Source organism: Equus asinus, chromosome 3 (assembly GCF_041296235.1).
Source record: "Equus asinus isolate D_3611 breed Donkey chromosome 3, EquAss-T2T_v2, whole genome shotgun sequence".
NCBI classification, from domain to species: domain Eukaryota; kingdom Metazoa; phylum Chordata; class Mammalia; order Perissodactyla; family Equidae; genus Equus; species Equus asinus.
The window spans coordinates 161,951,299-161,967,615 of record NC_091792.1 but is presented as its reverse complement, the minus strand read 5'-3'; the positions used below and the strand labels follow the sequence as shown (position 1 = coordinate 161,967,615).

The window sequence follows — 16,317 nt, the reverse complement described above, 5'->3', positions numbered from 1 at the left end:
CTCTGCCTTGGAGAGCTGCTCTGCTGCATGCGCGCGGCTCGGCCCAGCATAGCGTGTCTGGGCTTCCAGCCTGGCCCAGCAGGTGGACCAGGGAGGTGAGGGCCTGGTGGCGAGGGCTGGGCTTCTGTGAAGAGCAGCTTCCCAGCTGCTGAAATCACGATTCCGTTTTCCCAACCCTTTCCATCTGTTGCATTTGTATTGAGGAGAAAAAAGACAGATGAAGCATTTTTTTAAAGTGAGCTGAAAGCATTTTAATCAGTTGGAAAGAACTGTATGATTTTTCCCTAAATAAGGAATGTTTCTCCTTTATTTTAGAAAAAGTTTTCTCCTTCATTTTTAAGAGCTTAAAACAAAGTTTTGCTTACTGTTTCTAATTTTTTTTCAATAAAATAAGAAAACTAGGGGCCGGCCCCATGGCCAAGTTAGCACGCTCCACTGCAGCAGCCCTGGGTTTCACCGGCTCGGATCCTGGGCGCAGACATGTTACCACTTGTCAGGCCACGTTGAGGCAGCATCCCACATGCCACAACTAGAAGGACCCACAACTAAAATATACAACTATGTACCGGGGAGCTTTGTGGAGGAAAAGGAAAAATTTTTTTAAAAATCTTTAAAAAAAAAGAAAGAAAACTATAACCAGATAAAAATGGTAGAAAAAGACAATATATTTCTAATAGCTCAAAAGTTAGGCCTGGGTGGTCCATGACCCTCTGTCTCAGGGGCTGGCTTTGGGTCGAGAGCCTGGTAGTGTGGACAGCCATGCTGGTCCAAGCTGCAGGGCCTTGGTCCATGTCCCTAAAGCACAGGGCATCCTTTGCTGAGGTTACAGGAATGGTACCCCCACTCGTGTTGCTCTGGGAGGAACCTAAGCCAGTCTTCCGAGTAGGGAATGTTGATTGTGTGTGAGATTGAAATTCAAGGAAGGGCCGTGTCCTGGGAGTTCCACCCTCCCCTCACTGTCTGGTCGAGAAAAAAGCGGGATCAGCAGGCTCTTGGCTGAACACAAACACCGTAACACTCCACAGAGAGGGGCAGCAGAGCCCTGGGCCACGGCCCGTTCATCCACGAAGCTTTTCCCGAGTTTCCCTTTGCCAGGTGTTGGAGCAGTGGCCCTGGGGAGGCGATAAGGTAACACCTTGGGACCCAGCTCCCTGGGGGTCCTCTGCTTGATGGGCTGGATCCAGAGTGGGACCCACGGTACAGGCACAAGGATTCGCTCCAGGATCTCAAGTCTGGTGGGTGCAGCAGCAAAATGAACTGGTTACACACTGAGTGCCATCACAGAGCTGAGCCCAGAGCAGCTGAGTGCCTGAGTCTGCTGGCATCGCGGGTTGGAACAGCATCCCAGAGGAGGGTGTATGATAGAAGCAATCACAGCCAGCTGAGGGAGCAAGGGAAGAGCACATGCCAAGGGGAAGCAGAGCACGTTGCCTGCCAAGGGTGATGGGGCAGGAACCCAGCAGGAAGGACAGGCACCAAGGCCTAAGACGGGGGACAGTTGGGGCAAAGCAAGGCCACAGTGGGGGCAAGTGCTGTGAGCATGAGGGGCCAGGCGTCCTTTGACCCTTGAATGGCTGTCAACACTCTTTGCTGGACAGTGAGCACATTAGGGGGCATCTTAGAGTGGCACCAGCTAATGCGGCCTGGTCAACGGGCCTGAGGAGTCCCTGTGTAGAGCACGTGCATGCAGGTGCACACATGCACACACAGCCATGCACACAGGCGTGCACACACTCACATGCACATGCACACACATGCTCTGCCTGTGGGCCTTTGCTGCCCCTACACAGAGCTCCTTGCCACTCACCTCTCATGTCAGACCCTTCCCAGCGTGAGTGTGGCACCCCCAAGACTCTCCTGAGCACACAAGCTGTCCACTCTAGTGGGCGTGCTTGCTTCCTGCCGGGAACTCCAGTAACCCCAGGGCCCTGTCCTCATACACAGCAGTGCTGACGGGAGCACACACAGTCAGTGAAGAGTGCTACACACATGACAGACTGTGCTCCAGGAAGAGCGGGCAGCAGTGACGAGTGGCATGGACTGACCACGAATAGGCCACCTGGAGACTCATCGCAGTGTTTGAGGGGAGGCGGCAGAAGCAGACCGTGCCTTAACCAGGACCTGGAAAGCTGACCTCTGGGGATTTGCAGGGTGGGTGAGGAGTCAGAGACGCCAAGGTAATGGAACTTGTTTGGATTAATCCCAGTCTCAGGAAGTTGCCTTAAAGAATAGGTCAGATTTACCTAACGATCGTGTTGATAGTTTGAAGACAAAGGGAGGACATTCATGGCTTTGAGGGATTGTTCCCGTGTCAAGAATGCTCCTCTTCACTGTTAGCAAACACTCTTGGGCTGGTGTCCCCAGACCAGACAAACCAGATGCCTACTGGACAGCAGCACAAAGAAGAGCTCAGAGCGTGTGTCTCATCCTGTGTGGTTTTCTCTTCTTTATTTGTACCTTATAACACATGTAATATATGAGTATAGTAGTACATGCATTCATTGTAAAATAAAGAACTATGCAAAATTTACGGGTGCATTTTTCAACAGCACTTTACAGGTTGTGGTGGCCTGGAGAGTGACTGGAGGCCCACCTGCAGCTGCTGTCTCCTCGGGCACCTCTGCCCATTAGAAGTGCAGGCTCCTTCCCACCAGACTGACTAGATCCAGACTTCAGGGGTGGGGCTTCCCCAGGACTCACCATAGCCATTTTTCATAGAAGTATTGATTACCTGTATGTTTGTGCCTTACATGATGCAGAAGTGGCACATACTAATACAGATTTCCCTTCTTATTAACAGCAGTTCAGCACTGAGTCATGCCGGCTTCTGCTACGCGCTGATCGGTTCTTTTCCAGTTTCTGCATATATCATTTTGGTGACATCCCTGCGGTATCATTTATTTATATGGAGTGTTTTTTCTCCAAAACTTCTCTATGAGGGAATGCATCTGCTCATCACGGCTGCTGTTTGCGTGTTCTTTACAGCCATGGACCAGACCAACACCAAGTCTTAGACTGTGCTATTAAGACCCTGGAAAAATAACATTTTTGAAGTCTACTATTTACTTCATAGATTTACATGCAAGAGCACTCTTAAAAAAAAAAGATGTGAATTTTACAAGGTTAATGAATAGCTTTAATTTCTTTGACTACTGTACTTGAATTTAGATTAAATAGTAAATGGTTTAATACAAGTTCACTTTAAAATACTTAGTTCGAATATGAATTGTATTACTCTGTTGACAATCACTCCAGAAACTTCTGAACTTTTAATTTCCTCGGGATTAGTTATGATATGATCCAAATGTGTGCATTTAAGTGGATGAATAAAAAGGTCCAAATCTGTTGTGGTGTGTGTGAGCTCAGAGAGCCCAGGAGCTCGTCTGCTGCTGGGGTTTGCCTTGTAGAACTCAGACCCCTTTACGATCCTAGAAACCCCTGGGGTCCCATGGAGCTTTGGTTTATGTGGGTTACATCTGTCAGTGTTTATGGCATTTGAAATTAGAACTAAGACGTTTCAAAAACATAAAGACATAAACCCATTTCATGTTAATATGCCATATTTTTAAGAAAAATAACTATTTTCTAAAACAAAAATATTTAGTGAGGAGTGTGGCTTTGCTTTACATTTTTATAGCTCTCTTTAATGTCTGGCTTAGTTGAAGACAGTTGGATTCTGCATTCAGTCTGTGGTGATGTGTGTGTTTGGTGGAAGTAGTCACAGATACATAGTTGGAAAAGGAAGAAGAATTTTAAGATCCTTTTTCTGGCCATTGTGGATGTTCTTTTTTGATACTGCACTAAAACTCGACAAATGATAGTTTCTTAAAGGCTAGTTGGAGAAAAAAGGAACCAGTGTGTGTACAACAGCAAGACCCTCTTGAGGTCTGCTCCTGAGCTAACAGACTGTACCAACGCTGTGGGCCTGGTCCCACAAGTCCTGTGACTGTGCTCAGGACCGCCACTGGGGGATCTGGGTGAACGGCACACGGACTCTCGGCAACTTCTTGTGAGAGTTAAACTATTTCAAAATAGAAGTTATTTTTAAAAAGAAAAGATTAGTTGCAATGTGGAATCTGAAACCATATCAGTGAACCTTTGTGCTCAGCTTCATTAAAATCTGTTGATCTGTCTTGCACCTGAATGGATCTTTTACCCTGGTGTGATTCTGTGATATCTACGTTATCATTTGAGATATAACAATTCTATGAGTGATATAGATGTTCCAAATGTTGACACAGTTCATTATTCAATGCCAAAAATCACTTATGTCTCCAACAGTCTCATCAGAAAAGTCTTTAAATATTGGAAGCTCACAGTGGCAGATACAAGTTTTCCAAAAACAGAGCTGGAGAATATAGCTGACTCCCTGTGTTGCTGCAGGAGCACCACAGAGCTGGGAGAATGGGGGCTTGATCAGGATGCTGGAGGGGCGGGTTGCAGCGCTTCAGAGAGAGCAGCCGAGGTGAGGCAGGGACACCCCACCTGCAAGGCCCTTTGAGTCTGACCTTCCCACCAGCCTTGTACTGTTATTATCAGAACTAATGCAGATGAAAAGCAGGTGTGGAGGCTGAAAATCCCGCCTAAGGCCACGTGGCTAGTGAATGTTGTGGGCAGTCTGCTCAGACAGTACCAGGCTCTGCTGTAAAACCATCCTCCATGGTGAATGATATGGGACGAAGAACCAGGTGCTAGAGAGCTGCTCCGGGGGTGAGCGGCCAGTCCAGGCTCAGTTCTGGTCCAGGGTCAGTGGCCGGGCTGGGCTCAGTGGTGGGCAGAGAACAGAGCAGCCACGCAGCAGAAGCACAGAGGCGTGCTGCCTGCCTGCCAGCATCTAGCTCAGTGGGGTGCCTGGGTCTGCCTGGAGCCTCCTGGTGGGCCCAGTGGAAGGAAGCGGGATCTGGGGGTGCCAGCAGCCTCTGGGAGGTTCAGGGGCACCTCAGACCTGGTCTGAGAAGAGGAGGCTCCAGACCTTGCCTCTTGTCCCCATGTCGGAAATGGCAGCACCCCACCCCAGGTGCCCTCATACTCCCTCTCTGTCAACACACTCCGTCACCTGGCCTGGGTCACCAGCAGCTCCTGCCCACATTCCGCATAGAACAGCCATGGGGATCTTGGAAACTGAAAACCAGGCCACAGTGCCCTGGTCAGACCCTCCTAGGGCTTGTCTCATTCACTGAGAATAAAACCCAGGCTCCTGGGCATGGCCCATCATGGCCCTTCGCCTTGTCCTTACCTCCAAAGACCCTCCAGTCTGCAGCCACACCAGGTCCCCCAGCCTCGCAGGGCGTGTCCAGCGGTGTGTGGTGCAGCTTGTGCAGCCCTTCCTCCGTCACTGCCCTTTACCTATGACCTTATTTCTCCTGTTGCTGCCCTTCCCCCTCCTCACCTCCCCAGGGTCCGCCCCTCCTCCTTAAGGAATAATGATTTGATGTCGTTTGTTATTTTTTTAATTGTAAATATTTCAAACAATAAAAACACAAAATTTTAAAAAGAGAAAATGTTTTTAAATCTCACCACCCAGAAGCAACAATTATTGACATTTGGTAAATACGATTCGTGACGTCTCTCGAAGGGAGGGAGGGCGGATGCACCCGGGAAGATGCGCTGTTTTTTTTAATCCAAAGTATTTAATGTAATTTTCCTGAATTTTAACAGTAGAAAAAGAAATTAAAGTGAAACCAAATAAAGTGCTGAACTTTGGAAAGATGTTTTCTTTACAAGAAGTATTAGATCATAAATATTCCTGTAAAATTAAGAAAAAAGATTAGAAAAATGTTGAGACTGGAGTAACGTTGATTTTTACAAATTAACTACTCTTTCCTATTTTAGTCCATATCTATGGACTCCTGCTATAAAACACGATAAAATTATCACACATTCTTCCTTCCTTCCCCTACTCACCAAACTTTCTTGGAGGATTATCATCACCATCTGTAACACACATACTTTGGTCTGTAATTTACGCAACTGATCAGTTTTGACTCTGTGATAAATGGCTCACGCTCACCCCCAGTCCTTCCCCACTGCTTATTCTTTATTTTCTTTCCTCCATTTGCAGGGTGGATTTTATTATCTGTTACTTTTTTTCAAAAAAGATTCATGAAAGAACTGATCAATACCACCAAAGTTAAAACCACACTTCCACCACTGTTTCTGCCACCTTCGTGGGAAACTTGTACGAGGGACTTGTAAGTGGTGGCAGGTGCACACCTGTAATACCTCTTGCTGGTAGTATTGATATTTCCTGCATGAGGTGACTTGTCTTGGAGAAAAAATGTGTAACAACTTTTTTAGGTTGTCCAGGGTTCACCAGAAGGGTAAGGAGTTGAAACTGAGAACATTTTTAAAAACCTACTCTGGACTGAACTGAAAATGGCAATGTGCCTTGAGAATTTCCTCATCTTAAATAGCCTATTTTGTTTCATTGCCGGTGGGAAGAACATTAATTATCCCATGTATTTTATCTTGGAAAAAATAAAACTCTGAACCTTTTTCTTTAAAGAAAAAAAGATTCCTGGATGTGGACTTCCTGAGTCCCTGCATCTGTGTGGCATCTCCCTGGGGAATCGCAGAGGCCTGTCTGCTGTTGTCCATGGTTGCAGATCATCCAAACCAAACTCACTTTCTCCACTTACACATCACTTGCTTCTATTGCTTCTTTCTTTCTTTTTCTTCGTCCCCCTTTCCTTTCTTCTTTTCTTCTGTTTTTTCTCTTTGTCTTTCTGGATTTTTTTCCTTTCATCGTCATTGGCTTCTACGTAGTGATTTTTCTTCCATTCCAAAGGTTTTCTAGGAAATTGGGGTTTTCTCTCTCTTTTTTTAATTGAGATATAGTTGATATATATTAGTTTCAGTTGTACAACATAATGATTTGATATTTGTATTATTGTGAAATGATCACAATAAATTAGTTAACGTGCCTCACCTCATGTAGTCACAATTTTTTTTCTTGTGATGAGAACTTTTAAGATGTACTCTCTTAGCAACTGTTTTGTGTATGTGTGTGAGGAGGATTGGCCCTGGCTAACATCTGTTGCCAATCTTCCTCTTTTTGCATGAGGAGGGTTGTCACTGAGCTAACATCTGTGCCAATCTTCCTCTATTTTATGTGGGTCACCACCACAGCATGGCTTGATGAGCAGTGTGCAGGTCCACACCTGAGATCCAGACCTGTGAACCCCAGGCCACCAAGCAGAACACGCACAGTTAACCACTACACCACTGGGCCAGCCCCTCTTAGCAACTTTTAAATATACAATACAGTATTATTAGCTGTAGTCACCATGCTGTAAATTGCATCCCCAGGACTTACTTATCCTATAGCTGGAAGTTTGTACCTTTTGACCACCTTCACCCATTTCACCTACCCTCCCATCCCCCAGTTCTGGTAACCACCAATCTATTCTCTGTATCTATGAGCTTGCTTTTTTGTTTGTTGTTTTGTTTTGTTTTTTGTTTTTTTAGATTCCACATACCGGTGAAATCATATGGTATTTGTCTTTCTCTGTCTGACTTATTTCATTTAGCCTAATGCCGTAAAGCTCCATCCGTGTTGTCTCAACTGGCAAGCTTTCCTTCTTTCTTATGGCAGAATAACATTCCATTGCATGTGTATGTACCACATTTCTTTATCCACTCATCCATCAATGCACACAGGTTGCTTCCTCCCCTTGCCTGTCGTGAGTAACGCTGCAGTGAACATGGGGCGTAGGTATGTTTTCGAGTCAGTGTTTTTGTTTCCTTCAGATCATATGATGGTTCTATTTTTAGTTTTCTGAGGAACCTTCATACTGTTTTCCATAGTGGCTGCACCAATTTACATTCCCACCAACAGTGCAGAAGGGTTCCTTTTCTCCACATCCTCACCAACACTTGTTATTTCTTGTCTGTTTGATGGGAGAGTGTTTCTTAATGTACAAATATTTAATATTTAGTTTGCAAATATTTAAGTTTTTTTTAATCACTTTCTAAAATTGTTTTTTCTAGTTACAAGACATCTCCCACTTAACATCAGTAACCCATCCTGAAAATCCATTGTTTCATGCTGAAACACTGACTGGAGATCTATTTCCCATTATTTTGAATAGGAAATTATGAAAATGCATTACACGACATACCCAAGCACCCAACCAGTTTCCTAAAATGTAACTGCACACAGTGAAATGGCTACACATGAGTAACACGCCACCATGTTAGGGTGCAGAATGCCTAAAACGCTGCTTCCTGGTCACCAGTTTGTATGGTTGTGAACAACAGTTGCACTTGTTTTCTAGGTTCTTAAAATAGAAACTTAGAATCATTTTAAGTTTTTTTTTCTTTCCAATATAAGCATTTAAAGCCATATGTTTTCCTGTAAGCTTTGTTTTCACTGCTTTTACAAATTTTCATATGCTACATTTTTATTATCGTTCAGTTTGAAATATTTCTCAGTCTACTTTTTTTTTTTTTTTGAGGAAGATTAGCCCTGAGCTAACTGCTGCCAATCCTCCTCTTTTTGCTGAGGAAGACTGGCCCTGAGCTAACATCCATGCCTGTCTTCTTCTACTTTATATGTGGGATGCCTGCCACAGCATGACTTGACCGAGCGGTGCCGTGTCCACACCCGGAATCCAAACCAGTGAACCCCTGGCCGCTGAGGTGGAACGTGTGCACTTAACCGCTGCACCGCCAGGCTGGCCCCTCTCACTCTACTTTTATGGCCTAGCATTTGGTCTATTTTGATGAACATTCCATGTGCAATAGAAAAAGTATGATGTCCTACAAATGTCAACTGGGTCAAAGCAGTTGTCAACCAGAACTTCCATATCCTTACTGATTGGTTTGTCTACTTAGTCGATCAATTACTGAGAGAGGATTGCTAAAATTTCCAACTATGATTGTGGGTGTATGTGTTTCTCTCTTAGATCTTTCAGTTTTTGCTTCATATATTTTAAAACTCTTATTAGACACATGTACATTGATATTTGTTATATCTTCCTGATATATTTATTTTATATCATTGTGAAATATCCTTCTTTATCTCTGGTAATATTCCTATCTTAAAGTCTATTTTGTCTGATATTAGTACTGCCACTCCAACTTTCTTATGATTAGTATTTACATATGTCTTTTCCCATCCTTTTGATTTCAGCTTACTGTGTCTATCTTTAGTGTGGCTCTTGTAAAATCACAGCTTGGGTCCTGCTTTTTCATGCAATCTGACAATCTCTACCTTTTAGTTGGACTATTTAGTCCATTTACATTTACTGTAATTATTAATAGTATTAGATTTAGAGCTGCCATTTTTCTATTTCTTTCCATTTTTGTCATTCTTCTGTTTCTCCTTTCCTGCCTTCTTTAACAGATTTTAGTATTCCATTTTATCTTCACCCTTGTCTTTTTTTTTAATTGACAGACATTATCTTTTAGAATAGTTTTAGGTGTACAGAAAAGTTCTATGGCAAGTATAGAGTTCTCATATTACACTCCCCCCCCCCAACACACACATAGTTTCCTCTATTATTAACATCTTACATTAGTGTGGTGCACTTGTTACCATTGACGAGCCAATATTAATACATTATTATGAGCTAAAACCCATAGTTTACATTTGGGTTCACTCTTTATCTTGTAAATTTTACTAGTTCTGAGAAACATATAATGGCATGTATTCATCATTATAGTATCATATAGAACAATTTCAGTGCCCTAAAAATCTGTGCTCCATCCCTCCCTCCTCTGAACCCCTGGCAACCACTGATCTTTTTACTGTCTCCATAGTTGTGCCTTTTCCAAAATGTCATATAATTAGATTCATGCAGCATGTAGCTTTTTCAGACTGGCTTCTTTACCTTAGTAATATGTGTTTAAGGTTCCTCCATGTCTTTTCATGGCTTAATAGCTCATTTCTTTTTAGTGCTGGTAATATTCCATGGTCTGGATGGACCACAGTTTATCCATTCACCTATTGAAGGACATCTTGGTCGCTTCCAAGTTCTTGGCGATTATGAATAAATCCGTGACTGGTCAGTGTTACTTGGCAGGAACTCAGCCCCGCTTGCCACCCACTGAGATGCTTGGACCCGGTTTGAAGCTGCATGCAGGGACTGTAAGGAGCACAAAGAGGTCTGTAATGTTGCCTGTACAGAGACCCACAGAGCCCACATCAGCGGAGAGAGGCTCAGGGAGGGAGGCCTGTACGAGAAGAAATCCTGGGTTATGTGGCACGTTTAGACACACGGAGAGGATGTCTGCACTTCTGTCAAAAGTCGGGGATGACTCGGCCACAGGTTCATGGGAACATCAGCCTGTTGTGAATTTTGAGGAAAACAAGAAAAAGTCATGGAACGCCATAATCCTCACCTGTCAACTATGTTTAGGATCTTAATACAGAACATGATTTTACCAAAAACATGCAAAAGTGCTCCTGGGAGGATGAGGAGAGAAGGTTGTGTGTCAAGTTGGGAGTGTAAGAAAACTAATCCCAAAGTGCAATGATAAGAAACCAGTAATCACATACAAAATGGGAATAACCAGAATAGCGGTGTAATCATTTTTTCCATAAGTATGGAGGCATTTTACCAAAGAAAGTGCTTGCTTATGGGGCAGAAATACAGAGTTGAGGACAAAACAATGGTCCAACTGATTTTTAAACTAGGTGCATTATTAGCTTGATTTAAATATATGTTAGTGTAATTTACCATCATAACAGATTAATCAAAAAAAACACAAATGATTATAATAATCAATGAAAAAAGACATTGATAAAATTCAGTACCCATTTGTGCCTTTAAAAAACCTCTTAGCAAACTAAAGATTGAAAGAAACTTCCTTAATACGTTAAAAGGTATCTGCCAAGATCCTCGGTAAGCCCCGTCCTAATCAGTCAGAAGCAAGAAGGCCTGTCATCCCCATTCTACTCAAGTATGTGTTGGATCTTAGCAAGAACACTCAGGCTAGAAAACATTCAGAGGGTTCGGAAAGCAAGAAGCAAAATCGTCATCAGTTACAGATGATATTGGAAATAGACAAATTATTAGAACTGGAAAGAAATTTTTACAATGTTGCTGGGTAGAAAATCAGTATACCAGGTCAGTCATAGTGTTTAAACCGGCAACAAACAGATAGAAATGTCATTTTTAAAAGGACAACATTTACAATAGCCACAAAAATGGAAATGCATCTCAAGAAAAATCTAACAAAAGTCATGCGAGGCATCTATAGAGAAAAGTGTTAAACTTTATTGAAAAACATAAAAGAAGACCTAAATAAGTGGAGAGAAGACCTATTCAAAGACGGAAGGACTCAGAATTGTCAGAGTGACATTCTGCCCAAATTAATGTGCAAACTGAATGCAATTCCAGTCTGCGTCCTGGCAGGTTCTGCATGGCATGTGACAGTCTTATCTAAAACACACATGGAAAGTGCCAAGAGCAACATTTGAAAGAAGAAAGATGTGGGACTTGTAGATCAAAAGAAAAAAATGAAGAACATAGAAGAAAAATTGAGTAAATATTGGAATATTGGTATATGTGAGAGATGTTAAAAACAGCTTAAATAACAGATTTAATAAAGGCACTGAAATAATTGGCTTAACATGTAAAAGAGAAAAGTTACTCGAAAAATTAGCTATCCATACAATAAAGGATAAAATGATAACGGAGATAGATGGATAGGTAGAGATATATACACATAAATACGTACATATCTAACATTAAGAGATAAAATGAGATCTCTACCTCACATTATAAACAAAGATAAATTCCAAGATGGATTAAAGACCTAAATATAAAAGCAAAACTGTAAAACTTATATGAGAAAAGGAAAAATATCTTTAAAACATCAGGATAGGGAGGATTTCTTAAGAAAAAGGAAGACAAGCCATAAAGAAAAAGATTAATAAATGTGATTTACTTTTTGACAAAAGACACCACAAACAGATGGCAGGACAGCTAGACTCTGCGATAAGATATTTGCAGACTCCAGAGGAGCGGTACCCAGGGTGTGTGTCAGGAACTCCTAGAAATCACGGAGCAAGCTGGAGGATAAGAACGCAGAAGAGGGGCTGGCCCCGTGGCCAAGTGTTTAAGTTCGCGTGCTCCGCTGCAGGTGGCCCACCTATTTCATTGGTTCGAATTCTGGGTGCGGACATGGCACTGCTAATCAAACCACGCTGAGGCAGCGTCCCACGTGCCACAACTAGAAGGACCCACAACGAAGAATATACAACTATGTACCGGGGGGCTTTGGGGAGAAAAAGGAAAAAATAAAATCTTAAAAAAAAAAAAAAAAGAACGCAGAAGACACTGAGCGACTGACCCACACAGACACCTCCTGGGTAACTGTGGAAATGCAAGTGAGAACAAGGAGACGCCATTTCACAGCAGCCATGGGGAGGACATAGCGAGGGGGTGCTGAGTGGGATGGTGAAGATGGTGTTCACTGCTGGGGTGGTAACTCGCATGTTTCTATCTCATACCATCACCATGCAGAGCATCCTGAGCTCCTGGCAGAACTGAAATGCACATGCCCACAATCACACCTCGGCGGGCGGGGGATGGCTAGAGAAAGTCTTACCTGTGAACAAGAAGACAGGTGAGGATTTTCATTGCAGCCCTGATTGTAACAGTGAAAAAGGTCATAATCTAGGTAATCTAGGAGTGCCTCTGTGCCGGAATGCTGAATAAACTGTGGTTTATCTACACAGCGGAATAGAGTACATCAGTCAGAATAAGTGAACCAGAGGCACCGGAAGCACCACAAATAAATCTCAAAAACATAACACTGAATGCAAAAAAGCATATTGCATAAAGATTAACTACAGCGTGACACCATTATGTAAAGTTTAAAAACGTTCAAAACAACATAACGTGCACGGACACACACTCTTGTGGCAGAAGCACAAGACCCACAGCCAACTCGAGGCGAGGGAGCTCTGGCCGCTCCTGTAACACTTTGTATATCGAAACATAAAAGAGAAATGTGGACCAAGTACAGGGAGTAAACTGCCAGATTTTAAATTTTTGTGTTTTAGTTTTGAGGGCAATGCGAACTGAGCCTCGGTGGCGGGTTCCTGTGGGTGGGATCACGTGCAGCACTTCATGTTCAGCATTTTCCTAATTGAAATACAGACGTGTGCAGGGAAAGAGGAGACGCTGAGTCAGGCAGTCGGCAGCCACTCGCTACAGGCAGCTCCTGAGCGTTTGGATGTGGCTGGAGCTCTACGTGTAAAATACAACCAGATTTTTGGACTTAGTATGAAAAAAATAATGTAAAATCTCTTTAGCCCTTGGTTCTGGCAAGAGCAAGCGCACGTGCTCGGGTCAGGTCATGCGGCAGGGTGGAGCACGGGGCACCCTCTGGAGCCCCCAGCTGCGGGCCCGTTGATAGCTGTTGAATGGAAAACCGAATGAGATGGGTTAGCAGAGTGCTGAACTGAAGGACCAGACGGGTGTGTGCAGGGCGTGAGGGACAGGCCTCTGGGGTGGGTGATGGGGTGGGGCCACTCAGCCAAGAAGGGGGAGATGTTGAGTTTGGGTCCTGAGGGACCCTGAAGCGGGTAGGGAGCAGGCAGTTGGCTGTAAGAGCCCAGAGGTCTGGAGGGAGATGGAGACTATGACATTGCCCGCCCCATATCTGGGTTTGCACAGCTCCCTCAAGTGCCGCTTAGGGATGGAAGTTTGGTCCTGCCTTGCGGCTGGAACAAGGCAGGGGTCCAGGGCACCAGGAAAGACTGAGCTCACGCCACTCCATCTTGGCCACAGAAGTGTGTTCCCTAAGCCTTTACAGCTTTCCCACCTGGAAGGTGGGTGTTTTCAGGATTGAGAGAGACAGTGAACCTAAAGTGCTTGGCACACAGGGCCTGGCCCGTGATGAGCCCTCAAGATGAATTAGCTGCTGGTTAGGGGATACCCACACCGACAAAGACAGTGGTGTGCACTTCAGGTTCAGCACGGATCCCAGGGCTGGCTGCAGCTGGGCAGGTGAGGGCATGGCCTCCAGCAGCTCCAGGAGCCTTCCTTCCCCGGGTGGATGGGTATGGGCAAGAGGTGAGGGGGCGGAAGTGCTCGGCAGGAGCGTGGGTGGCGACAGAGCCACAGGCAGAGCTCGGGATGTGGGCTTCAACAGGGGAGAACTGAAGTCATGAACGTAAGGAAAAAATAACCTGGGTTACACTTGAAAGGCAGGAGGGACTCTCATGGGCAGGCCACTGGGACAGGCGTGGAAAGCGCCGCAGTGAAGGGGCCAGCAGAATAGACCCTGTCCTGCCAGAGAATGGGAGGGAGGCTCCCAGCAAAGGTGACGTCCCAGCTGGGCCAGGACAAAGGGACGGGGTCAGGGGATGGGGAAGGGCACGTTTGCAGAAGGAAATGTGTGAACCAAGGACTCAAGGCCCAAAGCAGAGGGTCCAGGAAAATCCGTGTCAGAGAAGGTCCCTTTTAGAGCAGCCTGGGGGCCATGAGCTCACAGTCATGCAGCCTTTTGTCTGCGTGTGTGCTGAGTCTCCTGGCTGGACTCAGAGCTGGCCCCACCCACACTGAGGAGAGTGACATGTGCCAGTGTGGATTTGCAAAATAATTGGGTTATTGTGGCTGTTACTGAAAATATTTGCAAACAAGCCAAATGTAACTTATTTTCAGAAAGTTCTTCCCTTGGACAATTAATTTTAATGTTTCAGCTTTATTAGAATATTCATCTATTCAGACCTATTCAGGTCCGTGAACACCTGTGGCCTGATGAGGGCTCCAACAGCTTCATTCCCACACGGTCCTGGCCCAGGGAAGGGGTGCTCGTCCCTCAGGAGCCCCATGTAGGAAGGAATTCCTGCAGAAAAGAATGAGCAACCATGAGCCTTGGTTGAGTTCTTTACTGGGTTCAGTATTGTCTCTCAAAATTCTTGTCCACCCAGAACATGGCCCTAATTGGAATTAGGGGCTTTGCAGATCATACTGGATACAGTGGGATCTAAATCCAATGAGTGTCCCTTTGGGAGACAGGGAATGACACCTAGAGACAGAGGAGAAGCCCACATGAAGGCAGAGATTGGAAGGACACGTCGGCAAGCCAAGGACCGTCAGGTCTGCCCCAGCCACCAGAAGCCAGCAGAGGCATGAGAAGTGGACTTTCCTCAGAGCTTCCGGAAGAAGCAACCCTGCCGATGCCTGGATCTCGGACTTCAGGCCTCCAGACTGCGGGACAATGAACAAAGCACCAATGTGTGGCGCTTTGTGAGAGCAGCTGCAGGAAACCAACACAAGCTCCTCAACATCCTGGCCCCTGAGGTGGTCCCGGCCGATAATGCCAGCCCCAGCGTGTTGCTCCAGAGACACATCCTGACGTCCCTTTCCCTCCCCCTCATCCAGTCAACGCCACTGCACACCCCGATGCTTATCCAGGCAGCCTCAGTCGTCACACCTGTTTATTCACATGGCCCCACCAGATGGCAGTCCCTTGCCAGTCCGTCCCCAGCCCCTGGCGGCCCACAGAGAAGGCTGAAGGTCAGGCTGGGCCAGGTCCACAGGGTTTACCTTCCTTCAGGGGAAGGGCAGTTCCTGAAAGTTTCTGCCAGGATAACACGAGGTGACCCATGTTTTAGGAAGACGTTGCCTCAGGACTGGAGATGAAGAAAGGGCACAGGCGGGTGGTTTAGGAGTGTAGGGACCACTGCAGGCACATCACGGGAGATTCAGGGCCTGGACGACGGGAGAGAGGCACGCAAGTGGGGCCCTCCAGGAGCTGTGGGCAGAACGGGGTAGGGCGGCCTCCTCCCCCACTTACTGCTCAGCCCTCCTGCCCTGCACACGTCCCAAGTAGAGCTGGTCACACTCCACACTGTCGGCCAGGCCAGGATGAAAGCCAGCAGAGCCGGGGAGTAAAGGGCTGTTTTGTGGAGGGTATTGTGCTTTAACACAGATTTTACTGATCCTAAAGTGACAAGATTTGTATTGACACTCTGTCAATCAACGGCAGATCAACGGCAGATAAAAAGGCAAAACGGAGATCAGGGTTTCTCTGGTGAGACTCACGTGTAAGCAGCTTCCCCTCTACACAGGGAGATTTTAAGAAAACTGTTACAAACATGGCTCTCTGGCAGGAACTACCAGGCTTCCTCCTGCCACCCTGGGAGTCCTCAGGAGAATTCAAACTGGGGACAGGATGATATATGCACACTATTTTCCTAAGTTAAATTTTGTTGGTGTTTTGTTCCTGTCAATTACTATGCTGAAAAGTGGCAAATAAAGTGAAGATATTGGGTCATCTGGAAAGTGACATGAGGCTGCCGCCTGTGTCTCATATAAAAAGAGGTACACAGGTATATAAATTTTGTACTTATTT

At 45.3% G+C, this 16,317-nt stretch overlaps 1 protein-coding gene across 18 annotated transcripts in view; it reads left to right on the top strand.

The window, feature by feature from the left end:
- PIGG (phosphatidylinositol glycan anchor biosynthesis class G (EMM blood group)) overlaps positions 1–4,056 on the top strand; it is a 49,918-nt gene extending 45,862 nt beyond the window's left edge. For 11 of the 18 annotated variants that reach the window (XM_014832173.3, XM_070506444.1, XM_070506449.1 and 8 more), the window contains one exon: positions 2,801–4,056. In XM_014832173.3, coding sequence (XP_014687659.1) covers positions 2,801–3,014 — 214 coding nt within the window. In that variant the 3' untranslated portion in view covers positions 3,015–4,056. Of the gene's footprint in view, positions 1–1,944; positions 2,178–2,800 lie in introns of all 18 variants that reach the window. The other 7 variants (XM_070506445.1, XM_014832174.3, XM_044768041.2 and 4 more) reach the window with 4 other exon arrangements.
- Positions 4,057–16,317: the final 12,261 nt, after the last annotated feature.